Source organism: Sinohyriopsis cumingii, chromosome 4 (assembly GCF_028554795.1).
Source record: "Sinohyriopsis cumingii isolate HCF-2022 chromosome 4, ASM2855479v2, whole genome shotgun sequence".
Taxonomy (NCBI): domain Eukaryota; kingdom Metazoa; phylum Mollusca; class Bivalvia; order Unionida; family Unionidae; genus Sinohyriopsis; species Sinohyriopsis cumingii.
In genome coordinates this window covers 32,776,917-32,793,479 of record NC_142964.1, presented here as the reverse complement: position 1 = coordinate 32,793,479, position 16,563 = coordinate 32,776,917, and the positions used below count along the sequence as shown (strand labels likewise).

General features: G+C 33.1%; 1 protein-coding gene across 1 annotated transcript in view; it reads right to left on the bottom strand.

Moving 5' to 3' along the window:
• Positions 1 to 16,563, bottom strand: part of LOC149800900 (uncharacterized) — a 163,781-nt gene that overhangs the window by 85,234 nt on the left and 61,984 nt on the right. The window contains exons 22-25 of the mRNA XM_089956750.1: positions 13,664 to 13,796; positions 9,776 to 9,973; positions 6,415 to 6,580; positions 264 to 331 (exon numbers count right to left, since the gene is read on the bottom strand). Coding sequence (XP_089812876.1) covers positions 264 to 331; positions 6,415 to 6,580; positions 9,776 to 9,973; positions 13,664 to 13,796 — 565 coding nt within the window. The remainder of the gene's footprint in view (positions 1 to 263; positions 332 to 6,414; positions 6,581 to 9,775; positions 9,974 to 13,663; positions 13,797 to 16,563) is intronic.

Sequence of the window (16,563 nt, the reverse complement as noted above, 5' to 3'; positions counted from 1 at the left end):
TTTTGAAAAACATTAAGATACTCTTGATAAACAAATAGATTAGCCTTTGATGCAAATTTATTCAGAAGAAAACTTCTTGAAAGGTGAAGGAAAGAAATGATCATCAGAGCTACCTGGACATAAAGATAAACCATCAACTTCTGACAGGGAAAGAGTTGCTGGATTATGCAAGAGTAACTTGTAAAATGTACTGAAGATAAGATTAAATCCAAGTAGATAAAAATAGTACTTTTAGGAAGAATTCTGTAATAAATATAAATTACCATCTGTGATCTCTTCTCCAAGTGTTAGCTGGGCCTTGCCATCTTTGCTGAGGAGTGACCGCACCAAGCTGAATAAACAACAAACCAAGTTTTATTTCTAGTCAGTCTGCATTTACATAACAAAATACATTAATTCATTGGAATAATAAAATAATTCACTTTAACAAAACTACACAGATACATACTTATAATAAATTATATATATACAAACAGATATACAGATATATATATATATATATATATATATATATATATATATATATATATATATATATATATGCAAATTTACCAAATACATACATTTTTTAAACAATTACATGTTTTAAGAAACAAAACAAATACATTTAAATGTGACCTTACATTTTCATAGTATACCATAATAAAGGTGGTTTTCTCACCGAAAAATGTCAAAGTGATAATATATATGTTGTTAAGGTATACTGGTTGAGTCAAACCTGTAAAATAGTTATGTTTAACCAGCGATGAACTTTTCGCAAGGCCATTCTAATTCCCCCAACAAAAATTTCTTATACAAGTGTCCTGCACATATCTACAGTGACTGCTCAGTCTATGCAAATAAAAATTTTGCTTCATGTGGAAGGCATTGTTTAGAAGAAAGAAATCATGTGAATCTATGATGTCAAATTCAAAATTGAGGCAATGTTTGTCATTAGGGTAGAGAGTTGATGCAATCTGTTTGCTGGATGGTAGGAAAAGTACCCATAATCATGCTACCACAGCAGAAATGGGACCACCTTTTTTTCTGCCGACATGAGAGGTACAGTTCAATATATTATTATATTTCACAGTGAATTAAAGTTACCTCTGAAGAAAAAAGTTTGATTTTGAGAAGAGATATTAGTTACATTCCTTATCATGAAGATCAGGTGTCATTCAATATTTAAAAGTTGTCTGTAAAGGCAGGTGAATATTTGGTTCATGGGTCACAAAGAATAGCTATTTATGGCATGTTTTAAATTTCCTATTCACTGCAGGCATTCACAGAAGCTGTCTTTTAATCTCATGGATTTGTGTGTGTGATTTGGATTTTTAATACAGCTTTAACAATTTTTCAGTCATATTGCTATGATGTATGCAGTATGGCAGTTTTTAGTGATGTCTAGTACTGGGGCATCATGCAGCATGATGTCCCACCCAGTCACATTATCCTGACACCAGGCCAACCAGTCCTAACACTAACCTCTTAATGCTGAGCGCCAAGCAAGGCAGCTGTTAGTACCATTTGTTTGTAAGTCATTGGTATGACTTGGCTGGGGATTGAACCCATGACCTCCCACATCCAAGGCAAATGCTCTAACCACTAGGCCACCAGAACAGTCTAATAATCTCATAGAGGTGGCTAATCCAGGTATTGTTTTTAAAGTACAAACAGCTGTTTCAGAGCTTAATTTATACAAGCTGGCAAACCAATGAGACAGCCCTCTGTTTTATAGTCACATGTAAGCTGCCAATCAGTAGTGAAATTATTATTTTGTCATGGTGCAAAACAGAAGATCTACAGCATACATAAATATGTTATGGCTGTGAAATAGTTCAAATAAAACAATCTCAGTAATAATAATAATAATAATAATAATATTCAGCAAATGGTGTTTGCTCAAAAACCAATTTAAAAGGTGAACCTGTAAGTTTGAAAGACATCAGTCACATCTCTCTATGCTCATCTGAATGACTACTTCAGATGAATATGGATTACTGTACTAGTTTTCACGGGGCCCTGAGTGGCCGAGTGGTCTAAAGTGCTCACCGTTCTGGATCACTGCCATCTCACCTCTGTCTGTGTGGGTTTGAGTCCAAGGCTCAGCTAGCATGGGTACGTGGGAAAGCCTGCCAGTAGCTTCTCATGGGTCGGTGGTTCTTCCCTGGATTTTCCAGGGTTCTTCCTCCACCAGTTATACTGGCCGCCATGTATAGCCTATTGTGTGCTGAAAAATGGCGTTAAACCCTACAACAACAACAACAACAAAAAATGGTGTTAAACCCTAGAACAAGCTAGTTTTCACTTGATAACCAGGTGACTATTATTTTTTGAATCAGGACTAAATTTATCTTTTATCCAAAACTAATTGCAGCAGTCACTGAGTACCAGCAATGGGTAATCTTAACTACATGTAATTCCATGCACAGGGAGATTTATATCAACAATGTGCTGATTCTTGAGTTTAGGATTTTTAAAGGCAACAATGTTTCATATATGTGATTCTTCCAATGGAAGGACAAAAATACTGGTTTAAAGGCCATCTGCATAGCATTTCAGAACTAACATCTACCACTTTTGAGGAATAAATGATTTTTCAAAATTAAATTTAGAAAACAGAATATCTATGATTTATATCCACATATTACAGAAACCAGTGAGAACCAGTCCACTTTGGGACTGGTAATGTTATACTAGTGCAATGATATGTGGTTGAGTTAAGCTTAAGAAGACTAACATGTGTACACAACAAGCTGTTAATTGATTACCCTACTGTTGTAATCTGGAAAAAATGTGGCCAAATGCAGAGTATTTTATGAGGTGTTTATAAGTAATAAAGGAATCCAAGCTGGTCCATGATGTTTTTGAGTCTTTCAGTTAAAAAAGACCAACCATTGGTGGAAGTGAGATAAAAGGGAGAGACCAACCAAGATATGACTTTGGCAGAGAACTTGAGTTAGTATTTGTTGTTTTTGTATTCTTTAATTATTATTGCATTGTTCAAGATGTTCTCAGTGGAAGCTCATATATCTTTTGCTGGCTCTGAAATATGAGACTCAGGAATACCTGTTTTGTTCAAATCATGTAAAATACTGTAACATGCATTTTTTCCCCAATGCTAAGAAACCATTAAGAAATATGAGATTCTGGAATACTTTTAAGTGAAACTCAGGAACTTCCTCCTTGGAATGAAGTTAGGTTAGAGGAAAGCAATTAGCAGCTGTAATAACCCACCCACAGGAAAACAAACTTCTTTGCAGGCTTAGTGCCAGTTTCATCATTGCCACTTTGAGTACATTCTCCATTCTTGGAAAAACACAAAATGATTCGAGGGAAATCTGGACCAGAAAACTACTGAGTCTGTTAAACTTAATAATCACAGTAAGTGTCATCGAGATCACCAGTCAGTATCTTGTGATGGAAATTATTAATGCTTGTCGATTTTATTTTTTAAAACTTTGCAATGAACAACAATATGCAACTATTTCTTTTTCATTTAACTGACAATACACTGACTGGCATTCATTCAAATGTAATAATTTCCATTACAATGTGACTGCTATTCAAAAGTTGCTGTTTTATTACAGAATGAAGAGAATACATGTACTATTGACTAAAATTTGTTGTTGTTGTTGTAGGATTTAATGCCATTTTTCAGCCGGCACAAGATAGGCTATATATAGCAGCGATTATAAATGGTGGAGGAAAAACCAGAAGCTTCTGGCAAGCTTTCTCACATACCCACACTGGCCAAATCCAAGTCTTGAACCCATGCAGAAAGAGGTGAGATGGGAGTGATCTGTAATGGTGAGTGCTTTAGACCACTCAGCCACTCTGGGCCCAGACTAAAATTTGTAACTAGTTGGATGTTCTATTCCTGTCACAAGTATGAAATTTTCAATGGTCTAACCCTATACCAGCTAATGTCATGCAATTTTGTATGATTTTCAAACTGTACCTCAGATCTAATCTCCGGCATGAGTTTAATACATGCAATCCAACCCCTCCCACCAAACAAAAAAACAACATAACATTAGCACTGTCAACTATTCACTTTATTGAATATTATAAGTAAATCTCTTTATGGCATATATCATACAGTATAACATTCATGCTCAAGTATTATTTTACAGACTTCATCCAGTAATTATCTTTTTTGCATACAAATGCTCATAAAACCTGGAAATAATTTCAATGTCATTACACAACCTCCTTCCCTGTAATTTTTACAAATTTATTACCATGGCTTGTAATGGCAAAAAAAAAACAGTCTGAATGTATCAACATGTAGATATAAGATGCATTGTTCAGATTACCCACATTTTCAGAGTTTTCAATGTAATGGATCATCTGATGAAGCTGCCTTAAAGAAACAAACTGTGGCTTAATTTGAGTGCATGTGTACTTATCAATTATGGTCTTATTATGTAAAATTACAGTAAGTCTTAGAGGCAACATACATTTTTTATTAAAAAGTGCAATTTTACTGCTATAAGGGATTTGTTTTTTTAAACCAAACACATTTCCCCCCACCCCACGCTGACCATTGTTGTTATTCTGTGACACTGGTGCATGACAAAAGGAAATTTTTAAAAAATCAAGTGAGCAAAATGGACTTTTGACACGAATCTGAAAGTCTCTAATTTTAGTCTTCATCTCATAAGATCAAAACACTCAAGTTGTGACCCTAAAAATTAACTTTTTAACAAAATTAAAATATTGCTATAATAATGGCAGAAAAATCTAGTTAGGCAATCTACAAAATGCTAACAAATAAGAATACCAAGTGAAATGATCTATCTCAAGTAGTTATTGCAAAATTATGCTAAAACAATTATTTCTCAAAATGTGTCTAATCTTACAAATATTTTTTAAAATGTTTAACATTTGTTGTAATATCCTGTGTTCACTTGTATACAAGTTAGATCTAACTGCAAAATGGATAAAGACCTTGATCTGATATCACATAATGCACCATCATATCTGGATCTGTGTAGTTTGTTAGAAGTAACCAACAGAACATAGATATTGATCTGCCAGTGCATTATGTGACATCAGATCGAGATCTCTGTTTGCAGTTGGACCCAAATTATAATCAAGTACATACAGTAATCAGGATATATATGCATACAAATATAGGTATATTTACCACATTCATTTGTCTAAAGTCTAACTATACCTCCCCATTTGCTTGTACCCCTGTGCCAATTTCAATAACAGAAATCTTTAATGTGATAACCAGTGCACAGAACTTGGTCAATTCATTCAATGATTTATAATTTCTAACCTGAATGTGACTAGAGTGGCCCTAACACTGGCATTCTCCACAACTTTCATGCTTAACAGACTTTCCATACTAACACGGCACCAGGTTGCATACACTATGGGCAAGTTGATTTCTTCAGACAACATTGTGACATAGTTCATCCTATTTGGTAACTGCCCGATAAGTCCGTAAATTATGGTAATGTTGAGAGTTTAGAGTTATATCCTTTCTTTGTACACATGAACATAGAAATTACACCGCTTGTCAAATCCATGTGAAAGGCAAATTTGTAACTGACATTCTTTTCCTTTGCTTGATTCGACATTGTAAATAACTGAAGCAGATCATAGTATTTTCCTTCTATGTACATATGTGTGTAGTTGCGCATACCCCCTTTGCTGAAAATGGACTTGTCCAGGAACTGGAAATGACTGGTGAACAGGTTGTCTTTTATACTGACAACTTCAGTTAGGAATGTAATGCTAAGATGACAATGGTATTTGGGTCCCACCTGGTCATAATCAGGTTTGAAATTATAAATCAATAAATTAACTAAGTTCTGTGCATCTATTATCTCATTTGTGCTTTTCATCTTTTAAATCGGTAGGGGCTACAAAAAAAACAGGGAGGTATATTCAGACTATACCTCATGTCATACTTGCATAATCATGCAAACAAAGTTTTTGTATTAAAAAAGTCTATTTCCCAAATGTTTTACTTGTGTACAAAATTGGAAATATTGCTATAATTGTCTGAAAATCAAGTCTGATTGTATACACAACAACACAAATGCCCACCAAATTTTATCTGTACATGTCAAGTGAGTTTCGCTTAATCATGCTCAAACATTTTATATCTGAAATTGTCTTATGCCCCAAAATTTAAAATTCTGTAAATAAAAAAAGGAAAACAAATGCAACAGTGACCAGAGAATCTAATCAGGTCCTCTGCCAATTAATACAAATGTGTCTACCAAAATATTGGATATTGTCCTAAAGTGAGAGAGGGGGGAAATAACTACTATGTTTCAAGTGATAGCTCATAACAATATTAGGCACATGATATTTTAAGGGATGTTTCAAAACGTAGGTATCTGTCAATTCAATATATATGACTAATGGATATAACATCTTGGACAGAAACTAAACACAAAGACCTGTTATTACCTTGTTTTTCCTGCCCCTCCTAAACCAACCAGCATCAGTTTCGTCCTCTTGCATGATGTGGAACCACTGAGCAAACGTTGGAGGTAGGCATATGTAGAGGCAAACCCTTTGTCTCTGATCTCCTTTGGAGGAGTCTTCAGTAGAGGGCATTCATCAAGTTCCAGTCCTGAGGATTAAACAACAACAGAAACATGCAGAGTAATCTATAAAACGATACTGCGATTCTTTCCTTAGAATATTCCACAGTAAATGTCATGGTTTTCTGTCAGATGTCGCAGAAATTCAAGATATTGTATATTAACCTTAAAAAACAGAATTCTAAAGTTATGGGGTGTTGAGTTCATAAAGTTTCCATTCCAGGACACACATAACACAAGGGCATTGGCATGAGATGTGGCTGCTTTGGTTTCCAGGCAGTGCCACCAATATTTAAAGAATGGGTCTAATCGAAGGTAAAGTTACTGTAGTGTAATATTAGTTTTAAAAAGAACAATATGCTTTGATATGAGAGACAATATTTGTCTTATCTGTAGCCAAAATTCTAGCTACTGATGTAACAATGCATGATTTGTTATGTATAGGGAAGTGATGTCCATTGTGACCCAATAAAACTGATCCATTAAATTGTTGATATCTCAATTTTATTTATAAAATATATTGTAAATTTAAGTTGAACCAATGAATCGATAAGAATATTAACTCTAATGAATTACAAGGATAATGAAACAGTCAGGGAATGAAACACTGATGTCCTGTGTATCTTTATGCATGAGGCATAAACGAATTGTCTGTCAGCACAAGTCCAAAGTCCCCTCCCCCCAATTAATTAACTCCATATTTATATTTCTTTTTCTCCAAAATCCTGATTTTCTGTCATGTTCCTGATGATACCCATGTGTGTGTGTGTGTGTGTATGTATGTATATATATATATATATATATATATATATATATATATATATATATATATATATATATATATATATATATATATATATATATATATATATATATATATATATATATATCCTTGTAGAAATGCAAATATTGGAAATCCGGTGTTGGAAATCCAAATTAAATTTCAAAATATTTCCAGAGAAAAAGAATTAATCCTTTTGAAATCCAACTGATCTGAAGAAAATTATAACTCAAAATCTGGCTACAGCAAAATAACTTGACATCAGTGTAAAAAGCCCAAAACTCAGAAAACTCTATCTAAGCATCTCTATTAAACCTAACAGATGCACAGTAATGGAAAAACCGGAATTGCAAAACTGAAAGAGGGCATCACGTGATTGTGTTTATGTCATGTACACCAAAAATAACCCTGATGAAAACCAATCATTTTAAAATAAAATAGAACTTGTTTACAAAGGTTGCTACAAATTCTGAAACAAGGTCGGGATTTAGATCAACACCTGGTGTTTACAAAAGAATGATTCAGGTCAACTAATTTTCTGGAAAAATATCATCTCCAGTGAATAAATTTACATTATAATAGCATATATATTAGAATAAAAATTTTTAAACTGACAAACAATTAAGATAAATATGAATTAAATCAGATATGTGTAACAATATATATATATATATATATATATATATATATATATATATATATATATATATCCAACAATCTTCTAAAGTAGCCATACACATGAAACTCCTGACATGGAGGGTTTTCCTTCTGCAACAAACAGTGTTATACTGTTGCTTCCATCGCTCTCTGAAATCTCACACATAATCAGTGTTATTATTGAAAAATTCCAGATCAGACATTTGGGGGCTGGGAGGGGATTCACACCACGCTTCCATTGTAGTTTATTTACATTAAAGACTTACTGTGATAATGTGACTGAGCATGGCACTTTAATTACTAACTTGACAAACAAGAACCCAAAATTAATCATTGGATTATATATGATCAGTATTAATCCAGAAAGGACAAGAGATGTTAATGGATTATGGACAGATTTGGCATTAATATAAGGCTTGGGTCACATTAAACAGATCAGTTTGTATCTGTATTTAATGTTTGTCAAGATCTCAGCATGAATGATCCAATGCTAAAACACCAAAATATAAACAACCAAAATATCACACAAAATTTTTAATAATGGATGGAAACAAGAATATCAGTGAATTGAATCAAGTTCAAAATGTCATGAATGTATATTCTGCTGTTTCTATAAAGTCAATTTTAAAAGGAACTTAACAAATTCAACTCAGATAGCGCTAATCTTGAGAACTTCTAGCAAGCAGTCAGCATTCTAATTAACCCACAGGTAGGACACAGTAAAACTTCTTGGTGGACTCAGTAGAGTTATGTTCACAATGCTATATTCCAAAGAAGACATTGAAAGGACATTTTCCATTCTCAGGAAAATTCAGACTGACTCCAGAAGAAACCTGAATCTTGTAACATTACATCATATCCTAAGTTTTAAGATCAACAATAATGAGGATTGCCATAAGGTGGCTCAAGTAAAAAAAAAGTAGTGGCACGGTAAGTAAATATTTAAACCTAGCAAAAACTAAACATTTAAATCCAGAATTCTGAACTGATCCATTTCAAAGAATAAATTAAACTGTCAAAAAATTGCAAAGTTCTCTGACACATAAATTTATTTATAAACCAGGTATTATTGTTGATATGGACTGTATAAACAACACAGATCCAAAAACTAACTTAAAACATATAAATGAGCACTGGAAGTGAAAAGTTGGTTACTGACCTTTTATGTTTATTGTAGAGTAGTACTCCTTAGGATACATGCACGTATATATTTTAAAGAACGGTGTTATAGACACTGATTTACACACAAAATAAATATATATAATCACCGAAATGTGAAATGTAGGCCACAGTGATCAACTTTTGAATGCTGATGTAGTACTCTTCAGTCTGTAAAATGATAGTGTCTGAGATACTAATCTAAACACAAAAAGTACACTGTTTGTGCCTATGCCAACAATGACTACAATTGCATGAACACTCCCGAATTTTCCTACAAGCAAGCTAATAATGTGAATTCATCCTTTTTTCAAAGGATACCAAATTTCACTGATTGGTGGAAGTTGCATTTTAAAGATCAAATTAAAAAGATCCTTTCGTACAAGCAGTAGAATCACTTCCCAGTCTGCAAATGTAGCACCTGACAAAAAAATGTTGCTTTTTGCAAACAAACAACTTTATACCCACAAAAATATTTAATTTTATAGTAATTAGTAGCAACTCAGGATAGGATGGGAGAGGTGAGGAAAGAGAAATTGGGGAGACAAAGAGTGGAGATAAATATATCACCTGACAGAAAAGCCACACAGAGAGATAGAGAGACAGACAAAGTAACATCAATTCATACTCTGAAGGGTCTGAATCTTGCCCAGTTCGGCTGGAATGCTCAAGAGATATGGATTGTGTCCAATATTCAGGCATTTTAGCTTGGTCAATTTTTGTGTCTCTGCAGGTACTGACACCAGACCCTGGTAGTACATGTTCAGGTATTCCAGATTTGTGCAGGACAAGATCTCCTCAGGGAATCCACTTGGTGTGTCATCATCTGAAATACAAAAGTTGTGGGTTGGTCATTAGTAATGCCATTGCTTAAATCATTTTGTTACTTGTTTAGGCTTAAATAAAAAGTAACACAGAAAGAGTGAAAACAAAAAGCTTTTAAAAATTTAACAATAATGTATTTCCCTGGAAAAATTCTGTAAAAATGAAAAAAGGAAAAGAACTTATGGCTTCAAGAATCAAATCCAAAAATAATCCAAGAATAATCCATGAATTAAATTGCAAAAGTCCTAGTAATAACTGTTCTAATAATTTCAAGTTCAAATCCTGATGGAAAATCCAAGATGGATGACGATGACGTATGCTGTAGTCAGTACTGTGCTTATCTACAGTTCCTTGTAGAAATACAAATAATGGCACTCTGGTGTTGGAAATCCAAATTAAATTTGTAAGCAATGTCTTTCCAAACTTTCTGTGTGAGCACTCCTCAAAGTATTTCCAGAGAAAAAAAAAATTAATCCTTTTGAAATCTAACTGATCTGAAGAAAATTATAACTCAAAATCTGGCTACAACAAAATAACTTGACATCAGTGTAAAAAGCCCAAAACTGAGAAATCTCTCTCTAAGCATTTCTATTAAAACTAACAAATGTGCAGTAATGGAAAAACTGGAATTGCAAAATCGAAAGGGGGGTCACGTGGTCAGATATATGTAACAATTTGTTAAAGCAACTCACATCAATCACTGAGCAAAATGAAAAGGTCATTATTGGCAGATTTATTTACTGACTGTGTTAGAAAGAATAGTGTGTGTGTGTGTGTGAGAGAGTTTTCTCTCAAAAAGTATTTCCTACAAATGCTCTGTCCAGCATGTGGACTCCTTGATGGAGACAAACGGGCTGAGACAACAAGACTGATACGAGAAAAGAAAGGTTAGCAAAGCAGCTTCATCTGGGTGAGAAATAACAGCATCATCATTATACACACTGTAATTTTCTACAAGATCCTTTGTTGAAAAACATTCATGTACATGGAACAAAATGCATTAAAAATGTATACTTAGACTGATTGAAATCAGGTGTAAATAAGATAAAGCAACAATGATCCATATGTTAATTTATGAGTTAAATAGGAAAAAACAAAATCAGCTTAAATAAAAGGGATCAATCATCAGTATATAAATAATTTTATTGATTTGTTAACGACATAAATCTACCTTTCCCCAAACCTACTGAATATACAAAACAACTCTGGTTATCATCTTTCTGGAGAATTTTCATTCTTTAGGATGGCAAATATCTGGCTATTACTACTGTACAAAATGTTCACATAGCATTTTGTGAAGAAAATGTTAAAAAATAGCCATGTGGTTTTGGCATACAATCTTTTTTTTAATATTAGTCAGTATCAATTATATTTAGAAATGACCTATCTTTTAGTTTTCCACTCCCTAATTACACATAAACTAGAGTTCCAGCTATTATTTCTGTGTTATGATGCAACCCACCTGACCCTTTTCAGCTCTGATTCAGTAAACAAATAAGACTTGTAAAATAAAATAAAATTTGCTGACAAATACTCTGTAGCTATATTTATGACATCAAGTATTGTGGTTAAATTAATCATCATTTATGAGACATAATGATGAGATAGATAATAAGTAAAATGCAAACATGAATGAAATGCCAACAGAATGCACATGAAATGCAAAACAAAATGCTGATTTGGTATAATTAGCCAATTTCTAGATCTGTACACACTTCTTCATGTGATTGCCTTACCAGTGTTCATATTATATGTCCACCCAATCTTTTAATAGTTTTCTATGCAGATTACTGAAATACTTGTGAAGAAACTTTTTTTCTGCCTTTGGTCACAGTGTCCTTGACCCCAAAATAAATAGGTTTCATCCTTACCATAAATATAATAAGTTTAAGCTATAAACAAAGTTTGGTCCAGGTATGTTATGTAAAACTAACATTATTGTGTGGAAACCATCTTTCTTCCTGCCTTCATTCACAGTGACCTTGACCTTTGACCCTTTAACCCTTAAATCAACAGGTTTCTTCCATGCCCCAAGTGCAATATATCCAGTAAGACTGGCTGAGGTAAGGAATGTAGAAATTATGTTATTGTGCAGAGTTCAAGCCACGGACAATGTTTGGTAACTGTAGATGATGGATAACCTAAGTAAATACATGGAAACTATTTTTTATCTTTAAGTCACAGTGGCATTGACCTTTATGCTTTTGACCCCAAAATTGACTGTGGCCTTCCTTACCTCAAGTACAAGCCATCCACATAGATTGGTAGCTGTTACTATGCAGAAACCATTTTTCTTCTTTCAGTTTGAGTGACCTTACCCCAAGTACAAGCCATCCACAAAGATTTTGGTAACTACAGATGGTGGACAACTTGGTATTGCACAGATGGACATTATAACATAGCACACTCTGCCTTATTGCAAGCATATAAAAATGAGTACAGCAGACCTTTTATCCATCTTGCATTCAAGATCAATCCTGCCCAGTATGGAGGTTGCTTTATTCTGGTGATTATTTTAAAAACAATAATTTTGCATGGAATAACCCATTCCAGCTTTATTAGAATATTTATCCCATGACAAACCAGCTGGGGCATGCCTTTCAGATGTGACGAAAAGTGGGAACAGCTTATCATTGGACAAATCTATCCCATATAGATATTTGCCTTCATTAAATAAAAGATAAAAAATGGGCTTATCATCAAAGTGTCTTATCATGGGAGAATTCACTACTAATGTGGCAAGATTCAAGGAAAGTCTGCCATAGTGCCACATGTACTTACCCAAGTACTGATTCAGTTTTAGAAATTAAGGATTTCTTGTAAGAAATATGTTCTTTTTTTTTAAAAAAAATTTATTATGACTTGACTAAATCAATGAATTGGGAAATCTTCTTGCTCAGCATCTTTCCACTTTTCTAAGCAGGAAACCAACGCTCAAGTTCAATACCAGAAATTTCAGACAATAATAATAATAATACTTTATACACAGAGGGTAGCTTACTTCAAACAACTACTTTTCTCTCTTTAGTGCAAAGTAACAAAGAAAATGCTTGCAGTGCATCAAAGTTTATTAAATTTGACAGTTTAGGACAGGTTCTCAAATTAAGAAATTTAATGTCCTATGATTCTATCTTTATTGCATTGATTCAATGTCAAAAGTTTGGGAGCCAGATTTTGAATTTTCATCTTCCAAAATGTTTAAAAAATACAAGAATGGAAGACAGAGTAGGAGTTAACCAAACAAACATTAGTCATTTCCTCCAGACCTGGAAATCATAAAACTCTTCAGCTGAGTTTGACTTTGAGATTCCGTTTCAACCAATCTGAACTGATAATACTTTTGAAAGCTCATTTTTAACTGACTGATAGTAGAACTCAATCTGAAACACAAGTACGGAGTTTAATTTCTACAATTCAAAGCCCATATCAAGCTAATATCTAAGCTATCAAAAGCATTTGACACAACCTGTACAACTGACATCAAACGATTGACAGACTGGTTGATTGACTGCCTGGTGTTTAACAGCACATCAACACAGGTAAGGTGACTTAAGTAAAGTGTTTTGCCAACAGAACACAATGACAGCTAATGCAGCCTGGTCTGTTTGATAGTATGGTATACTAACAGCTGATATAAAATGAAGAAAGTAAAGAATGCTTTTAACTTGTTTTTTCCAAGTACTATATATACCTGGTGGTTCCACTCCCATGTATCCAAATCTGGGGAAAAGATTGAAAATGGCTGCGTTGAGCTTGCCAACTTCCTCATTATCTAGCGTGCCATTTGAATCTGCATCAAAATATTGGAACAGCATCGTCTGATCCTGTACAAAAATTAGAATCGAAACAAAATGAAGACCATTATCTAATATGTAACAAGAGTTCCACAAAACACTTTATCTCTCCTACAAACCATGAACGAGTATAGATCTGACTTTAAACAAGTGTTCCTTTGATGGCATTTATTAATGAGTTGATTGCTATTACATGCCACATGTTTCTTGGAGTGAGTGTTATCATGTATTTTTCAATTTCATGTCAATTTAAGATTCTATTTATTCCACAATGTTAAGGACTTTGCTTCATTCCATCATACTGCTATGTGACATTACTCCTCAATATGTCACAGTGTCATGAGCGGATTTTATGATCCAATGACATCATGCTAAAAACAGGTCAACTATGGCAGATTTTTTTAAACTTAGTTTTATATCCTCCACACCTGAAAACCCATATTATTTAATATCATTAATGTCTACTGCATTCTTTATAAATAACTGCATTGAAAAGTATGATCCTCACAAAAGTTGGCTTTAGTATTACCTGCCCATGATATGTATGCGGATGCGACTAAACAAAAGAACAAAAAACTTGCTAATGTAGAGATTATAATGGGAATTTACAATAGGTTAAGAAATAAACATGAAGAATTTTAAGAAACTGAAATAAATAATTCCAATAAAGGTCAATATGGTCATCAAGAGAAAAAGGAATGACGACAATTATTGGGGGGGGGATTACACAATAATGTGCGTTCAAATGCGAACACACGCTCTTGATATATTCACTAGCCTTTCTATTATATAGGCCACAGTGAGAAAATAAATAGATTCAATCTGATTTTTAGTGACAATAACTGCAGTTCTTTGAAATGGCACATGGCAGATCCTACCCACTTTCAATGTAAGGTCATATTTCACCAGTTTCTGATATCTGACGCACTTATTTGCATATATTAAATCTATTGAGTAAATTTATGTACACTATGATTGATAACGACTTATTTTTAATATTCTTCTTCTCTCTCTCTCTCTATCAATTATTTTTCCAGATAATTAACTAAATGTCTTAATCTGTTTTCAATGTTTAGAAGAATTTGTTATTTGTAATTGCTTGTAATCACTTAACAAAAATTTGATTAAACAGCAGAGCCCACTCTGAAAGTTTTTCATAATACTTCCCACTATGACACAGTGTAATCCAATGATTCTCATTTCTATCTTTCTTCAACTCAAAAGTTTAAAAAGGAAAAGAGTAGCCCTTTTTCTTTTCTTCTTTTTCAAAAACTATATACTGACAAAATCCATCATTTTTACTTGAAATAACTTTGCAATTAATACATTCTATGTTCAAACCCAGTCAGCTAGTTCTATAATGATGTAGTACATCACAGCTAACCACCAAGAGAATTCAAATGATTTGTAATTGTGAACAATCTAACGCCTCATTAATTTCAATGGTAAATTTTGGGAATTTAAATTTTAAATTTTACAAGACAAATGGATTTCTAATCTACACATGATGTCCTAAAACAAATTTATATTTTCAAGATTTTCCTTATAATTGACCTCAAATGTGGGTGTTTTGTAGTAAATTACTTTCAAACATTTTCACATGAAATCCAAGTGCTGATGATAACACCTCTATCTCTGCTGGAAAGTGATACACCTGTCTCTTAAGCAATTAATACAGATAAGACAAAAATGATTTCATGTATGTCAGTAAATTATGGACATTTAACTTGAATATGATAAACTTGCCTCAGCAGAAACCTCAATATTAATGATACCTTCCCATAAATGGCACTGTTTATGCATGACTTTTGTTAATTCTCTCAGTCTTTTTACCTATAAAGATGACTGTCCATAAAGGACATTTCTGTAGTCCCTTCAGTGTTTATAAACATGTTACAAATGTTTCACTATGATGTGTCAAGGGAAACAAATACATAGGACAGTAAATTCAGTTTTGTCATGATTATCCATTTATGAATTGGTATAAACAGGATTTATTTTCTAAAATCATCATGTAACATACATAAAAATCAAACAAGAAATATTGAGGATTCAGCAATAAGCTCAAGTTTACTGCAAGTTCTCTTCTAACTGACAATAATATATCCATAATGTCAGTGAATAATGAAGGTGGATGACAACAAACACTGATAGCAAAGCCAAAAACTGAAAATAAAAAATACAAATGTCGGTATTGTTTGGTGGGGATTGGGGTTAGTAAAGGCTTTTAACTTAAGACAGTATATATGTTGTGATTCAATACACAATATGTTGTGATTCAACTTGCCCTAGTGTGATGACATAGGTAGTGATTAAACAAATCACTTATTTGCTCTTATGTAATTTAGTACCACATTAAAAGTCTGCTTCTTGATCTCAAGCCATTGGAAGGAGTTACCCATTACAATTAAAATGTACTAAATTTGATGGCAGGTGGTGTTTTGTTGAGCTACCTTATAACCAAAAGGTAGAAAATATTAACACATTTACTGCATTTACAATTTAAATACATCTGGATTTCTTTCATTATTTCATTTCTGCAGCAACAGTCAAGTTCACTGCATTTTCTACAGGTTGATTTTCAAGATAAATGTACAATGTAATTTACACATATTTCCATAAATTATGGTTTTAAAAAATATCTTAAAGAAATATATGTAAAACTATCCCATTTCCAACTTGTTACTGCATTCATTTTTCATAAAACAATTAGTAAATAAATATAAATTAAAAGAAGCAAGTTGCACAAGTGTTATTATTCATTTTAATCTTGATGGTGAAGAGGGGTACAAAATTT